General features: G+C 38.4%; 1 protein-coding gene across 2 annotated transcripts in view; it reads left to right on the forward strand.

The window, feature by feature from the left end:
- The first annotated feature begins 9250 nt into the window (after nucleotides 1-9250).
- Nucleotides 9251-15771, forward strand: part of cdh4 (cadherin 4, type 1, R-cadherin (retinal)) — a 196335-nt gene continuing 189814 nt past the window's right edge. For both annotated transcript variants that reach the window (XM_088423329.1, XM_088423330.1), the window contains exons 1-2: nucleotides 9251-9460; nucleotides 11816-11927. In XM_088423329.1, the coding sequence (XP_088279455.1) occupies nucleotides 9407-9460; nucleotides 11816-11927 (166 nt within the window). In that variant the 5' untranslated portion in view covers nucleotides 9251-9406. The remainder of the gene's footprint in view (nucleotides 9461-11815; nucleotides 11928-15771) is intronic.

Below are 15771 nucleotides of genomic sequence, written 5' to 3' on the forward strand. Positions count from 1 at the left end.
TTGCATAATGTTCCCTTAGTAGAACTACTAGAGATGTATTTAAACACCAAATATCAGAGCATAAAATATACATCTGTTTCTATTTCAACATGAGAACGTGACAAAATGTTATGTATTTCCTTCCTTCTTTCACTAAAAAAATAATATATTACAAACTAAATGTAGAATTAGATGAAGAGAAAAAAATATGGATACAATCTATCATCCATCAACCCAGCAAGCAAGCAATCTTACAAGCTCTGTTTTAATTTAACTAGCATATATTTTAACTAGCATATATTTTAATCATCTAATCAAAGGCTCTCATATATACGTATATATATATATATATATATATATATATATATATATATATATATAAAATATATATATATATATATATATATATATATATATATATATACATATATATATATATATATATATATATATATATATATATATATATATATATCTATATATATATATATATATATTTATTATACATATACATATGTATACATATGTATGTGTCTACTGTATATATATATATATATATATATATATATATATATATATATATATATATATATATATATATATATATATATATATATATATATATATATATATACAGTAGACACATACATATGTATACATATGTATATGTATAATAAATATATATATATATATATATATATATATATATATATATATATATATATATATATATATATATATACAGTAGACACATACATATGTATACACACACTTACATATATATATATATATATATATATATATATATATATATATATATATATATATATATATATATATATATATATTATTATACATATACATATGTATACATATGTATGTGTCTACTGTATATATATATATATATATATATATATATATATATATATATATATATATATATATATATATATATATATATATATATATATATATATATATATATATATATATATATGTATTTATGTATACTGTGCCTGTGTATTATACAGATAAAATTAGTTCAACCTAGCAGCCCAATCAGGAAGGAGCAATCTAAAGAAAGCCGCTGCATCATCAAAAACACAGTATAAAACGACAACGGTGTTCATTTCGCTGTGACCACCTTGAATGTATGTTGCACGTGAGTCACATCAGCGGCTTAACAATTCCACGCAAAAACATTCACGTCGAAAGTGATTCTGATGTTCCGGTTGTTGAAATAAAAATGGTCGAGCATCGTTCATTATCCATCACCGCTGAGCTCCCCATTGCGCCGATGAGTTGGTCATGCTATACTGGGATGACAGTCCAAATATTATTGATTCATGCATCAGAGGGAAAGCGTCCTCCTGTGTTAATTATGGACACCCGCAGCCTTGTGTCAATATTTTTTGGGACTCAGTCATCTTCCTGAATAACAATTGATCCATTATATATCTTAACATAGAAAGAGAAGGAAACAATAGTTCCATCTTTCTAGAGACAAAAACAAACCACACCAAAATAAAAACTGGTATGTCGGCAAGCAATCTTTTATTTCTTGCATATTGTATCCTGTACGACTTGTTGGATAATGTCGAACAGCTTTAAAACAATTCACTTCAAGGGTCCAGATGGTATTTATTACACAATGATTAGTTTGCACTTAAAATACATAATTTGCGTAAGTTGTTAAACTCCACGCTATCATGGAGGCAGAAGAGGAGGAAACTGTCTACTTCAAGGTCCTTGTTGAATAAGTGTTGCATTTATTAAAGCCAGAAAAAATGTTGAACCATGAAAGGGAAGCGAAGTGCTAAAGTTTGTTTGTGTAATTGAAGTAAAGTTTGCAAACTGTGCTTTAAGCATTGTGTTATTATAAATGATAAAGTTTTGAATTCTAATAAGAGACGCGACCATTATGAATTCATGAACGGTGACAATTTTGTTGGCGTTAAACCTTGTGCAGTATTGTGACCATTTTTGGGACATTTTTTCCACATCATTCTCACACACTCCTTGTAGTGTGATAACTAAGTGGTCATGGCATGTTAAACTTTGACATGCTGTCCCCTTTTGGGTGAAATTTCAACTCCATAATGTCTTCGGTAAATCCTGTCTCTTTGGTGTGAAATTTTTATTGATGTACAGATCAAACAATTGGACAGAATACTGCACCCCTGTGTGATATTTTGACAATTTTTGGGTCGTTTTCTTCCACATCATTCTCACAGTAATTTAGCTAAGAGATGACACACTTTAGGTAGAGTGATAACTAAGTGGTCCAGCCATGTTAAACTTTGACGAGTTGTCACCATCTGGGTGAAATTTCAGCTCCCTGGTGTTTTTCAATGCTTTCCCTTTGATGTGAAGTTCCTTTGATGTCAAGATCAACGGATTGGACAAAATACTGCGCTCTTTTGACCATTTTTGGGTAGTTTTCTTCCACATCATTCCCACCGTAATTTAGACAAGGGATGACACATTCCTGTTGCTGTGATACCTAAGTGATTGTGCCATGTTGAATTTTGACATATTGTCCCCATCTGGGTGAAATTTCAGCTCCATAGTGCCTTTCACTTTTAAGGGAAATTCCTTTGAAATAAAGATCAAAGGATTTGCCAAAATACCGCAACCTTATATGGTATTTTGTCCATTTTCGAGCATTTTTTTTTCCACACCATTTCCATAGTAATTTATAAAAGGGATGGCACATGTCACCATCTGGGTGAAATTTCAGCTCCCCAGTGACTTGTTTCAATGCTTCGATGAAGACTGGACAAAATACTGCACCAAGTCATTTTGGTTACTTTTATGCATTTTTAGGTTCATGCAAACGGGCGGTAAATATCCTTCGCCCTTTCTGCTATTCCTTTGCCCGTTTCGTTTTCTTTTTATACAATAAAGAATAATGAAGGTCACAAGGTTACAATAATGAAGGTCTGTAAAACTCTGACCAAAGACATTTTCCAAATTTTTGGGATTCACGCTTGCGTGTCGCAATCATAAGTTTTGCGTCATTATTTTCCTCAAAAGACACTGACACTGCCGTCTGATTGGACAGAATTTGGCCAAACTACTGCCACCTAGTGGCTTGAGAGAGAATCAGAGAGAGAGAGAGAGAGAGAGCGAGCGAGGCAAAGAGTACTAAAACCTGCTTCCCAGTTCCCTGTTATGGGTTTTTAAATTCATTTAAACGTTATAGCACTTTCAATCGTAACCACAAAGCAAATGCGTAGTGCATTTATGTGTCAGAGTAGCACCAATAACTATTTCCTAAACTAGTCAGATAAAGTGCTCAAACATTTTGTCCATGCTGTGTCAGAATGGTCGACGTTAAACATTGCATCACCATCAATTGGTCATGAAGTACGTGGCAATTCATGAAGAAGCAAGGATAAGTTTCGCCCCCCGTTATTGTGTTTAAACTAGCGCGTAGAGCCCGATGATTGATGTTATTTTTGGCTTTAAAGAGCAAATAAAATAGACCGAATAACGATTATGCATCCCGGCGGCCTTTTCTGGAAAGGGACATTATTGTCAACCTTGCAGGAGGACTGAAAGTCTTCTCTTCGGCAACTGGGATAATTTTGATGAATGAATGAAAAAAATAGTGGAAAGTTAATGGAGCATTATCATTTGTAATCTGTTTTGACATCATTGTCTTGCTTAAAAGTCGCAAATGCATTAAAGCTCACTCCGCCTGAAACCATTGAGTTGTTTTGCTCATACCTAATGCAAATTGCTGTCATATTCTAAAAAGCCCTTTTAACTAGTAGTGGCAAAATGAAGCTTGATGAAGTACAGACGCTCCTCTACATATGAATGAGTTATGTTCCGGATAGCCGTTTGTTAGCTGAATTTGCACGTAAATTGTTAAAAAAAAAAAAAAAAAAGAAGTCAGCCGACAAAAAGAACACCAATCGGAAAAAAAACACTGTCGTTTACATTGAGAGCTGCTCTGGAAGGAAAACATCATCAAGTTGACCGTTGTCACATTAAAGTGGACCCCTGAGTTACGTCGTCCTTGGCTTCCGTTTTTTTCACGTTACAAAGTGGAATACTGCGTTTTTTCATCCCCTCTTTATAGCGTTTCACCCGCGTTACGGCATCAACAACTGTCATGACCTGTGGGGTTGGCTGTGTTTATGTTGTTTTCCTCCCTCTTCAGACCTTTTTAGGTAATTGCTCTTGTTTTCTGGTCAAACTGCCTGCGCTGCACCGTTCACTAAGATTCTTGCCTGCTATTGGTTGGCGTCGAGGTGTCCCTAAGATGGCGACATGCTAAAGACTTGATCTCCTGTGAGTGCTTACAATATCGTATTGATTGTGCATTTTAGTGCTTAATTCAAACTTCAATTTGTTAGCAATGGGTCCCAAGTTTTCTAGTGATGTTAAAGGAAGAAGTAAGAAGATGATTAGTATGGAAACGAAGCTGGAGATAATCAAGAAATATGAAGAAGGCCAGGCTAGGCTAGGTTACTGCTTTGGCATCAGTAGTATGAAATTATAGAATAAAATCTTTTTACAATTAAGATGCTCGAGTCCAAGAGGTCTTCATTTTCATCACCAAACAGCATTTCTGGAAACGGAGCTGGACCAGAACCACTTCAAGCATGAAAGAAATTCACCACGTTAGCTTTTATTCTTAAAGCAAAAGCCACCCTCTAGAGGAAGGGAAATAAAATATGTTTCATGAAGCTTCATTTTCCTGTCATTACTTTAAACAATTGAAATTCCACATATTTTCGCTAGGTGGCACTTTATCCCAGCGTTTCGTGTACACTCGCTACACTAACTTTTCACCGGGCTGAAGTTCTTCACGGACTGCCAAGTGTAAAGTGCTCTGACTCATTCTGCCGGTACAATTAAAAAACAATGACAAACAACCACCTCCCCCCAGCGAGATTTCAGAACGCCTTTTGCAGACATAACATACTGTATGACAAACCGGGGTCAAAGAAGTAGCACGCACAGTGTGGGCTGATTGTTGTGTTGCCTCAGGTCAGTAATAAGGGGCATTTTCACACAGTTAATAATAGTGTTTCTGCTGAAAATCTGCATGTGTTGAAATAAAACGTTTCTCCATTTCTAAGGTTGAAAAAAAGGTTATGATGTTTCCTAAAAAAAAAAAAAAAACATTTTGCAATAATCATTTTAGCCAGTGGAACTCTTTCTCCAAGACTGATCCAGATTCTAACCTTAAAGGCCCTATTCCACTTGGGGGTGAATTCTGGTGAGTGTTTGCAAAGGTAGTGTCTCTTTTGACCTCTTCAGGATTCGTCAAGGGTCAGTGGAGATTGCCAAAAGGTCACCAGACGTCAGCAAAATATCGCCAGAGGCTGCTGGCGATTGCTCTTGTTCTTGGAAATTTCAAAGGTACAGTGGACCCCGGTGTTACAACGTCCCTGACATTATTTTCATGTTGCGACCTGGAATACTGTGATTTTTCATCCCCTCTTTATGATATTTTCCCAGTTTCGTGCCCAAAACAACTGTCATGACCCTAGGGGCTTGCCTGTATTTGTGTTGTTTTGCCTCCATCTGCTGGCGTTTTTAGATAGTTGCACTTATTTACTAATGGTGTCAAACTGCTTCCATGCAACGCATCACTACAATTCTGGTCTGCTATTTGTCGGCGTCTTCTCACGGAGATGGTGGTCTGCTATTGGTCGGCCTCGCTTGTTTCAAAATGGAGGAAACGTAAATCTTTCTTCGATTGTGAGTGGTTAGATAACCGTATTTATAGTGAAAGGGTTAGACATGGCTCCCAAGATTGATAGTGATGTTAAACAGCCAAGTAAGAAGATGATTTATATGGAAAGGAAGATGGAGATAATCAAGAAATTCGAAGCTAGCCTTACTAGGGAATATGGGCATAACAAGCGGCACTCAGAGGTAAATGAATCTTTTCTTTATGTTTTATTGATAATGTTTTCTGATATATATCTGATATATGTATACGTAGCACTTACCATACTATTTTGGTACCATTTTTTTATTTGTATGTACAACTGTGATGTTTTTGCCCAAGGTTCTAAACGCATCAGCTATTTAACATAGGTATAGATTGCCCGCCATACGACGAATTTTCCTTACGAGCCCAAGAGCGGAACCGATTAATCTCATAACACCGTATTCCAAATTTCGTTCTAGTAGAATGCGGAAGAATTTGGACACAATACTGCACAAGGTGTTAAAAAGGTGTAATAAAGTTTCAAAATGATCCTGCTTGAATTTTAACTCTAAAAACCCGGTCTGTGAACAGGGGATGACTTGATCTACGCACCGGCGCGATGGCTCCTTAATGAGTTATTCATGATGGGGTGTGAAGACTTTTTATATCCGCTGGAAATGCAGTACTGCGGTGATTGACACGGCAATACTGTCCTATTCCTTTTGATGGGATTAAATTGTCATGACCTCTCAGATATGGAAATTGAGGCACGGATCAGAGGCTTCGGAAATGTCAACATTATTAAATTGTGGGACCAGTTAAAGGCAGAGTTCACTTAGTTGCCAGGCAATTATTTCCAGCGGCCTCATAGAACAACTGTTACCTGACCCGCTATGTAAAGTCTCATTACTCCTGATGCCAGTTACAAAATAGATACAGAGACGTTTTTCACATATCGCTATTATCAAGATGGCTAATGGTGCTGAATATTATCACATGGTTCCATGTCTCGTTCTTTGTGAGGCGCCTGTCTGTTTGGAGTGAGAAAATGAATAAGTGATCAACCAAGCAAGAAGGGAGAAGAACGTTTTGTTCTTTGAGTTAGTTTGAAAGCCAGAAACGCTTTCATCAGGCATCCAAACACGACTTGAGATATTTGCAGGACTCTGAATACACTTTGTACATTTGCATGAGTGTAAGTAGGTCCCTAAGCATGTCGAGATTTTAATAGCGTTATGATACATGTGTGAATGCAATAAGGCTGCGCGATTATGACCAAAATAATAACCACAACCATGTTTGGTCAATATTGAAATCACCATTATTAATCACGATTATTCATCATGTTATACATCAGTATGTTTATTTATTAACCTTTTTAAGCAAGCAGTATATAAACAAGGCTTCAAGTATGGATACTTACAAATAACAATAAACGAATTAAACAGAGTAAATAATAAAACAAATTCAGCATGGCAAAAACTTGGCACACAGGTCAACACCGCTAATTTAATTGCTGAGTGGAAACCAAGGAAAAAAATAAGCCTACTTAGAACCAAGCACATTATTTAGTTTAAAGCTAATTTGAATCAATTAGCAGTCAAAATGTCATTTTCGGTCATTTCAAATCGAATTTATAACAATTTTTTGCCAATCGGATTTTTCAAAATGGGTCTCAATTGACAGTCGGGAAACAATGCCCTCTAGAGGTAGGATAGAAAAGTGCTTGGTTTGACTTGACTTGGCTTTTTTAACGTTAATATTGCAGAGGATCATTTTAATTGATCGTGGCGGCCAATATCGTGATCGTGATTTAAACTCGATGAATTGTGCAGCCCTAGTATGCAACTATTTCAGCCTTAAATCAATGCTGTAACAATTAGAAGCGTGCCAAATTATCAAATCACGTGAATTTTCCATTTACAGATTTTTTTTTTTTTACGTTTCTTTTAAAGCAGTACAACCACTTCCCCCACAGTTTATGATTTTCTCTTGCAGGCATTGACATTTTCCCAGTTTTCTCTCGCTTAGTTACACTCTCAAAATTCAAACCTAGTGATGGGTTAAATGAAGCTTCATGAAGCACTTGATATTTTTTGACTCCTCTAGATGGCACCCTTGGTTCAAACAGCGAGGTGAGCTGTGTTACAACAAGTTAGCGCTCTCCGTAAATACCGTAAATCCCCAAATATAAAAAGCACTTTTATATTTGGGGCCCAAAAAATGGGTGCGTCCTATAAACAGTAATTTAAAAACCAGTTGGCTCTTAGCTACCAGTGCCTGCTGCAGCAGCTTGTGTTAGCTAAGGTCATCACTGCATTATTTTCGGTAAATGAAGCGAGCGCGCTGAACCGCCGTCCGAGTCCACCCTTGTTCAAACACAGGAGTATTACTAAAACTGAAAGGTTATGATGTCCCTAGTTGATTCAATTAAAAGTAGCAAGGTATGGAGCTGTGCGCACCGGTTAGAGAACATGGGAAGCTATTCCATTTGAGTCATTTATCGAGTCGCCTTCTTTTGGCATATAAACATACATGAACTTTTGTGAAACACAGAGGCTGTGCAAGGAATTCGAGCTGCATCGCAAGGAAAATGAAAAACAACTGCTTCGAGCGTATTCGACATTACGCTGGCGCTGCATTCACTGACCCCTCACAATGCGGGAAATCTGAAACACACTTAACGGTAACTTAACCTGCAACAAATATATAATTTTTGGATACAAATACCAGACAATATGAAGCTTTGGTAAGATAAGAATCATTCCATTATGAGATGCTACGATGAGATTTATTTCATTTTTTATTCACATCCAGGAATGTTCCGAAAACGGACGGGTTATAATGCCTTCAGTCTATTTATCAATAATGACAAAGTAAGGAGCTGTGTGCACCGGGGAGAGAACGCGGAAAGGTATTCCATTTGACTGTTTCATTAGCATATACACACAATCATAAACTTGGTGAAAAACGGATGCTACGCAACTCTGCGTTTTATGGTAAAATGAACTCGAGCTGCGTCGTGTGGAAAAATAAAAAGACCCAGGCGAGGCATTCACTGACAGCTCACAATGTGGGGAATCTAAAACTCTCTAAACATGCTGCAATTATATAATTTACTGATACGAACACAAGAAAATATGAATACTTTACAAAGGATGAGATTTATTCTGTTTTGCTGCAGTTTTTATATCATTTCCAAGTGTTTGTGCATCTTATACACGGTAATATCTTATAAAACGTCGTATATTTGGCAAATTACGGTACATAGCCGGCAATCCTACACGAGATATGATTTTTTTTTCCTGCTGAAGACGACTAAACGCATTTAGCATCCCTTTAACACGGGAAAATGATAAATGGACTCCTTCAGCGTTCACTCTACACAAATGATTATGCCTAAAACCATTTTCCTCGCTACGGGACATCTGGCGGGATTGGAAGAAGTGCACAGTGAGCACTTTACTCTCGCCTTGCTCCCCTGTTGAAGGTGGGCGGGGCTTATAGTGACGCGGCGGGTGCTCCAACCGCACGGGCTCTTTTTGTGACCGGAGCTGAACGCTCAGCATCTCTCTCTCTCTCTCTCTCTCGCTCTCTCTCTCTCTTGTCAGCGGCTCTTGAGCGCCAGGCAAGTAAAGGCACGTTTTTTTTCTCTCTAGAGGAAGGAAACAAGCTACCGGAATTACTGAGGTCTCTTTGACCATTTTTATTTTTTTTTTAAATTTCGCGGAAAGTCAACACTCTGCAAAGATGAACGCGGGCTGCGTCATCGTGGCGTGCACCTTTTTCGCCGCAGCATCCTGGGTAAGAAGATGACTTAATTGCTTCATGTGTGCTGCACTGCGTTGTGCACGAGAGTGGATGTGGAACGAGGACTTTTATCTCCTGCAGTGCCACCGATGCACCCAAAAAAAAAAAAAACGAGAGGAAAATAAAAAGAAGAAGCAACCCGAGTGTCGAGCGGCGTTCATGTTACGGATAATTTCTTATTTGGCGAACAGCGAGGTGAAAAAGTCACCAAAAACTCTTCTCGTTAGCTTGACGGAACCAAAACACCATTTAGGCGCTTCTTTTAAAAACGGGTTCCTTGTTTTGCCGAATAAACTTGAGCCATGCACAAATTTAAGCATGATCGTCGCAATCTTTTGATTTACCGTTCAACTTTTTTTTGTGGTCCAAATGAAAACGCTCTGCTTAGTTTTGACGCGTTGTGTCAGCGGCCACTTTTTTAGGTACACCTGCACGCTCGCATTCATTGCAATGTCTGATGCTCACTTTTTTCACGGACACCGCCACATCATTTTCCCGATTCGCTTGAAATGCTGCTTGCACTTAGTGTGCACTGAATCTGTACACTATCATACTTAAAAATCACAAGAGAATATGTTTAGAATTCGTATATCTGAACATCCATTGAGCCAAGGCGGATATTTTACATGACAAAAATCCCCTAACATAAAAAGTCTCAATAGTTGCTGAAGTAAATCTATGAAAATAAGCAGCGCAGTTATTCTTAGATATTAAATAATAATCGAAGAGAATAAATACATTTCCTAGTAGTAAATCTGATGATCGCTTATGGCACACCATCTCCTGCAGCACACTGCGTGGGAATCGGCTGAGTTCACTTTAATAGGTTTAAAAAAAAAAGAAGAGAGTTTCAAGGGGAAATTTTGTGTCAATAAACAAGATGTCCAAACTATGGCACGGGGGCAATTTGCAGGCCGGAATTCACATTGATCCACAGTGAAATTATATATATTTTTACCTACACAGTAAACATCAATCAAGCAGGTTAACCCAAATTGTAGTGGCCCATGGTATATACTAAAAAATACAAGTTGACATGGCCTGCGATTCTGTTTAGAAAAAGTATTTAAAGAAAAAAAAAAGATTTATGGTAGACAGCACTAGAAGTGTGGGAACAACATAATTTTAGTTTTTTTTAAATAACTAAATTATATGTATGTGTAGTTATATATATTTTTACTTGAACCTATTAAGCACTAAAGTCAATCAATCACGGATTATCAAACGACGGCTCAAGGGCCATTTGTGGCCCGCTTTTCACATTTTAGTGGCATATATTGCAAATACGTTTTGTAAAAGTAAAATAAATAAGTGGTCGTTATATTTTCCATTTTTCTTTATGCATCCCTCAAAGGAGAACATTTGGAGAGTCCTGATCAAAAGTATTAATGGTATCAGTGTTTGGTAATGGTATCGGTGAAACTTGCTGGTATCATTCTGGAAAAAAAAAAATGGTATGAAACCTTCTTTGTTGTAGGAATGGAACGTAGGAATGAAATGATGATGCTGTGGATTTTAACATGGATTTTTCTTGCCACAGTTTTTTATGTATAGCAGGTGTCTCTCGTTGTAGGTTAAGTGACAACATATTTGTGACCTTTTTCTCTTATTAGCATCTCCTGTGAGGCAATGAGCAGCATGCTTGTCGTTTGCATAATGGCAATGACGGTGAAAATTGTCACGGCGATAACAATCGCTGACTATTTGCATGTCTTTGAAGCAAAATGTCACCCAGGTTGCGTTAACGTTTGCTGCATAATCACTCACAGTGGTCTGAGAAAGTATTGCCTTCAATAACAAATATCTGTTTTTGACCCAAGTGAACAATCAATCCCAAAGACAGATTTTTATGTTTTTAATATATATATATATATATATATATATATATATATATATATATATATATATATATATATATATATATATATATATATATATATATATATATATATATATATATATTGGACATTGGACACTCTAAGTTGTCCTTTGGTGTTATTGTTTGCGTGAATGGTTGTTGGTCTCGCTGTACTCTGCGATTGGCTGGCAATCAGTTCAGGGTATCCCCGCCTGCCCATAGACAGCTGGGATAGGCACCAGCATGCCTGTGACTGTAGTGAGGATAAGCGGCTACATATACATATATATATATATATATATATATATATATATATATATATATATATATATATATATATATATATATATATATATATATATATGTGTGTGTGTGTGTGTGTGTATATAAACACACACACGAAAAAAAAACAAAATAAAAAACATCAAAATACGTCTTAGGGAGTGAATGAGTGAATTTACTTCTTCCTAACAGACTGTTTTATTTCCCAGGGGAGTAAGACGGGCCTGCCCGGAAAGCCTCCTTGCAGATTGGGCTTCTCCCAGAACTTCTACACGGTGATAGTTCCCAGGGTTGTGCTGCACGGACAGAACATTCTCAAAGGTACGTCTGCTGCTGCTTCTGCAAGATCTCACATATTGACTTTCTTTTTTTTTTCCCCTTTTCATCATCCGCATAGAGAGATTGATTGGGTGTGGGTCTTCACATGTTGAGCGTATGCGCGGGGCGTTTGTTTTGTTGTGTGCCTCCATCACCCATGTAGGAGGTCAGCATGCGCTGGGGCGAAAACGTGTCGGTTTGGGCGCGATGGGTTAAAAATGTCTATTTTCTCCCAGCGGTGGTTGTTGTCATTTCTTATTGATTTGTGTCCAAACCTGGAGGAAGTCAAGTATTTTGCGCTTCATCACGAGGCGGTGTCTCATTCGCTATGATTTTTGAAGGAAGGCAATCGGGCTTCGGTTTGCAACATTTCTTCTCCGAGCGGCCGGTGTTGTGTGCATCCATTGCGAGGTTCATTCCTGCCATGAGAAATTATGCTGCATTTTCTCCTGCGTGTCTCCTCCATGTGCTGGTGAATTTGCTGTAATAGAAAAATCCATCTCTGCCGCAGCCTAGCATTCTCTACTCCATCACTGAAAGATACTGCTAAAGGCTTTATAATGCATATATTCACTCATACCTCAATATTTAAACTTGCCAAATTGCAAAATTATGAAGGTGCCGAAAGAATGAATGACATTGACGTTTTCTGGTCCAGCTAAACGTTTTGCTTGTTTATTTGAAGTCGTGACAAATGCATTTCAATGGATTTGCAGTTACATTGGAACTTATTTAAATGGTTGAACATATTTGGAAATGCGTCCATACTTGCAAACACGTTCAAACATACTTGCGAACAGATTTGAACGCACTTGCAAATACTGTATATGCAAACATACTCGCGAACATGTTTGAATGTACTTGCAAACATGTTCAAACATACTTGTGAACATGTTTGAACGTACTTGCAAACACATTCAAACGCCTTCAGATCATATTTGCAGTAAGTTTAAAACATGCTTCCAAACACGTTTGAACATATTTGCCGTTACTTTTGAACATATTTAAATGTTTGAACAAATACGTTCAAACATGCTTGCAAACACATTCGAACATCCTTGCAGGCATATTTGTATATTCAAGCATACTCGCAAGTATGTTAGCTGCAACAGGCACCGGCTGCTAACAGCCAACTGACGTCTGCCCGCTAGCTACAGTTACGCTAATTATCAAAATTTTAAGTCACCGTTTATAGGAGGCGGACCGACCTTTGATCGTCGTTTTTTGGGGGAAAAAATGCATATATTTGGAGAGTTACGGTAAATAAAGTAACAGGATTTTTTTTTTTACGACATTGTAATAGCAGCACGTACGAAAATTTGTCAACTCCTGGTGAAAGAACGGAATTTTTCCATGATTTGCGATTTTGGAGGAGAGCGCTACCGGTCACCAGTGGCAAGCGAGTTGGCCTGAAGGATTCCGCTTGTTTCGAAATGGGCCAAGGTGTCCTTATTGCCTCGGACATTTTGAACCGAGTCACTTTTCCCGTGATGTATGGCGCTCGCTATCTCGCGAGCGCGCGGCCCTCCAAACGGGCCGCTCGGCGGGCTCCGGCGGTGTCAGTGATTAATCGCGCACTCGCTCGATTTGAGACCCGTCTTCGCTACGTTAGGACACTAAGCGAGAGGAATCCTTTATTTAAGAGTAACGCCACGGTGCGGTATGTATAACCTGAAACTGTCAGGTTCTGGGAAGGCCAATGGATTCGGTGTGTTATTTGTTGGGGGGGGGGGCGTGGCTTCTTGAGTCCCGGGAGAAAATGACAGAGAGCAATTGTGGAAAGAGCTGCGGCCCGGCAAGCTCAGTGTGTTTCTCGTCACATCGGGCCTCACGCTGAGGTGAAACGGGACATGTTTTTGTCAGGTGTGGGCGGGCGTGCAGGCGATTACACGATGTTTTCTGAGTATCGCTAATTGACCCTCACTCCGCATTCATTTGTTACATACAGCTTGTTTACTTTCCTTTCTCTCTGGTTTTTACGTGAACTCTTTCGATCTGCCTTGGACTTTTCCCAATTCGTTGTGAATGCGTCAACATGTGGTACAGTGTTTATTTGGAATGATCATTCCAGTTACTTTGTCCAGTTCATTTTTCACCTTAGAGAAGCAGTTCTTAAATAGGGGTAGGAGTACCCCAGGGGTTCTGTGAAGGCACAGGGTTTCTGCAGTTATCTGGATATTTACTTTCATGCTTTTTAGTGATTTTATTTCATGCGAATGAAAACTAATTTAATGTCGTCATCTGACTGCATACAACATATACAGTTTTAAGTCTTAAGTTTTCAACTTAAGAACACATTAATTGGAACATGACGCATGAACATTAACTGAGACATGAGGTCAGAGGTCATTGGTGTTTTGATCTTTTTTTTTTTTTTTCAGCAATTTTCTGCAATGAAAATGTAATACTTTGAAAGCAGGCGAGCCGTGATTGGTCGGACCTTAGCCTTGCATAAATGGCGCCATTTCCAAATCAAATTTGATACCCACGTCTACATATGCATAGGTTGGTGTCAGGGACATTTTTCTTTTCAACTTGAGAGCCAATTAATTGGAACATAGGCGTGAGCTCATTGGTGTTTTGATTACTTTTTTTTAAGCAATTCTCAGCAGTGAAAAATTAATACTTTCAAAGCAGGTGTGCCGAGATTGGCTGTTACCTGAGCCTTGCGTACATGATGTAATTTTCAAAACAAATTTAATGTCCACATCCGACTTGCACTAAAAAAATATGACATCTTTTTTTCCCAGTGAACGCATCCCATTTAGCCATTCTATATGACAGGTTGAAAAGCCAGTTTTGTGGTCCATAACACCTTTCGTTAACAACCGCCCCACCCCAAAAAAAAAAAAAAATAAATCCCTGCTCTTCCTGTCAGTTGTTCTGAATAAATCATCGGATGTTGTGATGGAGACGTTTGCCCGCGAGCCGGGAGGCGGCGGGACGCGGGCAGACACCGAAAAGTAGAATCGGAGTTTCGGCTCGAGCCGATTCCCGCTGTGCCGAGATAAGCCATGAAAAGAAATATTCCAGCGATTGCACATGGCTGTGTAAAGCATCACCTCCCTCCAAGAGCCGGGACAGGCACCTTATCTCTCCAACTCTTCCCAACTCTCTCTCTCTCTCTCACACACACACACACACACACACACACACACACACACACACACACGCACACACACCCATGTGAGTGTCAGCAATGACAAGCGGTGATGTGTTTCATCTAAAAGAGCGCCGTGTGATTCTTCTAAGACGCTTTCTTCACGTTGCCCCAAGAAAACGAGTTTTTTGGTGATTCACGTTTCTCAAATATAAACCGACTTATTTTTATGCTGGTGTTGAGGAAATAGAAGCAGGACTCAGGAAGTTTGGGGGGAAACAAACAAAAACAAACAAAATACCGTAATTCCCTAAATATAGGACACACCAGTGGATAGGATGCGCCCTTAAGTTTAGGGTGAAATTCTGGTATTTTCTATGGAACCGTGTTGAACTCCAGTCCTCAAGGGCCGGTATCCTGCATGTTTTCTAACCTTCCCTCTCAAACACACCTGATTCAAATGATTAGGATCGTTTTCAAGCTCCCACGGAGCTTACTTAGGAGATGATCATTTGAATCAGATGTGTTGAGGAGAGAAAACTGGAAAACATGGAGTCGAACTCCAGTCCTCGAGGGCCGGTATCCTGCATGTTTTCTAACCTTGTTACTCAAACACACCTGAGTCAAATGATTAGGATATTTTTTAAGCTTCTACAGAGCCTAGAAGCTAATCATTTGAATCAGGTGTGTTGATGAGGGAAAACCTGAAAACATGGAATTGAACTCCAGTCCTCGAGGGCAGGTATC

This window comes from Hippichthys cyanospilos, chromosome 9 (genome assembly GCF_059441005.1).
Source record: "Hippichthys cyanospilos isolate Australia breed blue-spotted pipefish chromosome 9, RoL_Hcya_1.0, whole genome shotgun sequence".
Taxonomy (NCBI): Eukaryota; Metazoa; Chordata; class Actinopteri; order Syngnathiformes; family Syngnathidae; genus Hippichthys; species Hippichthys cyanospilos.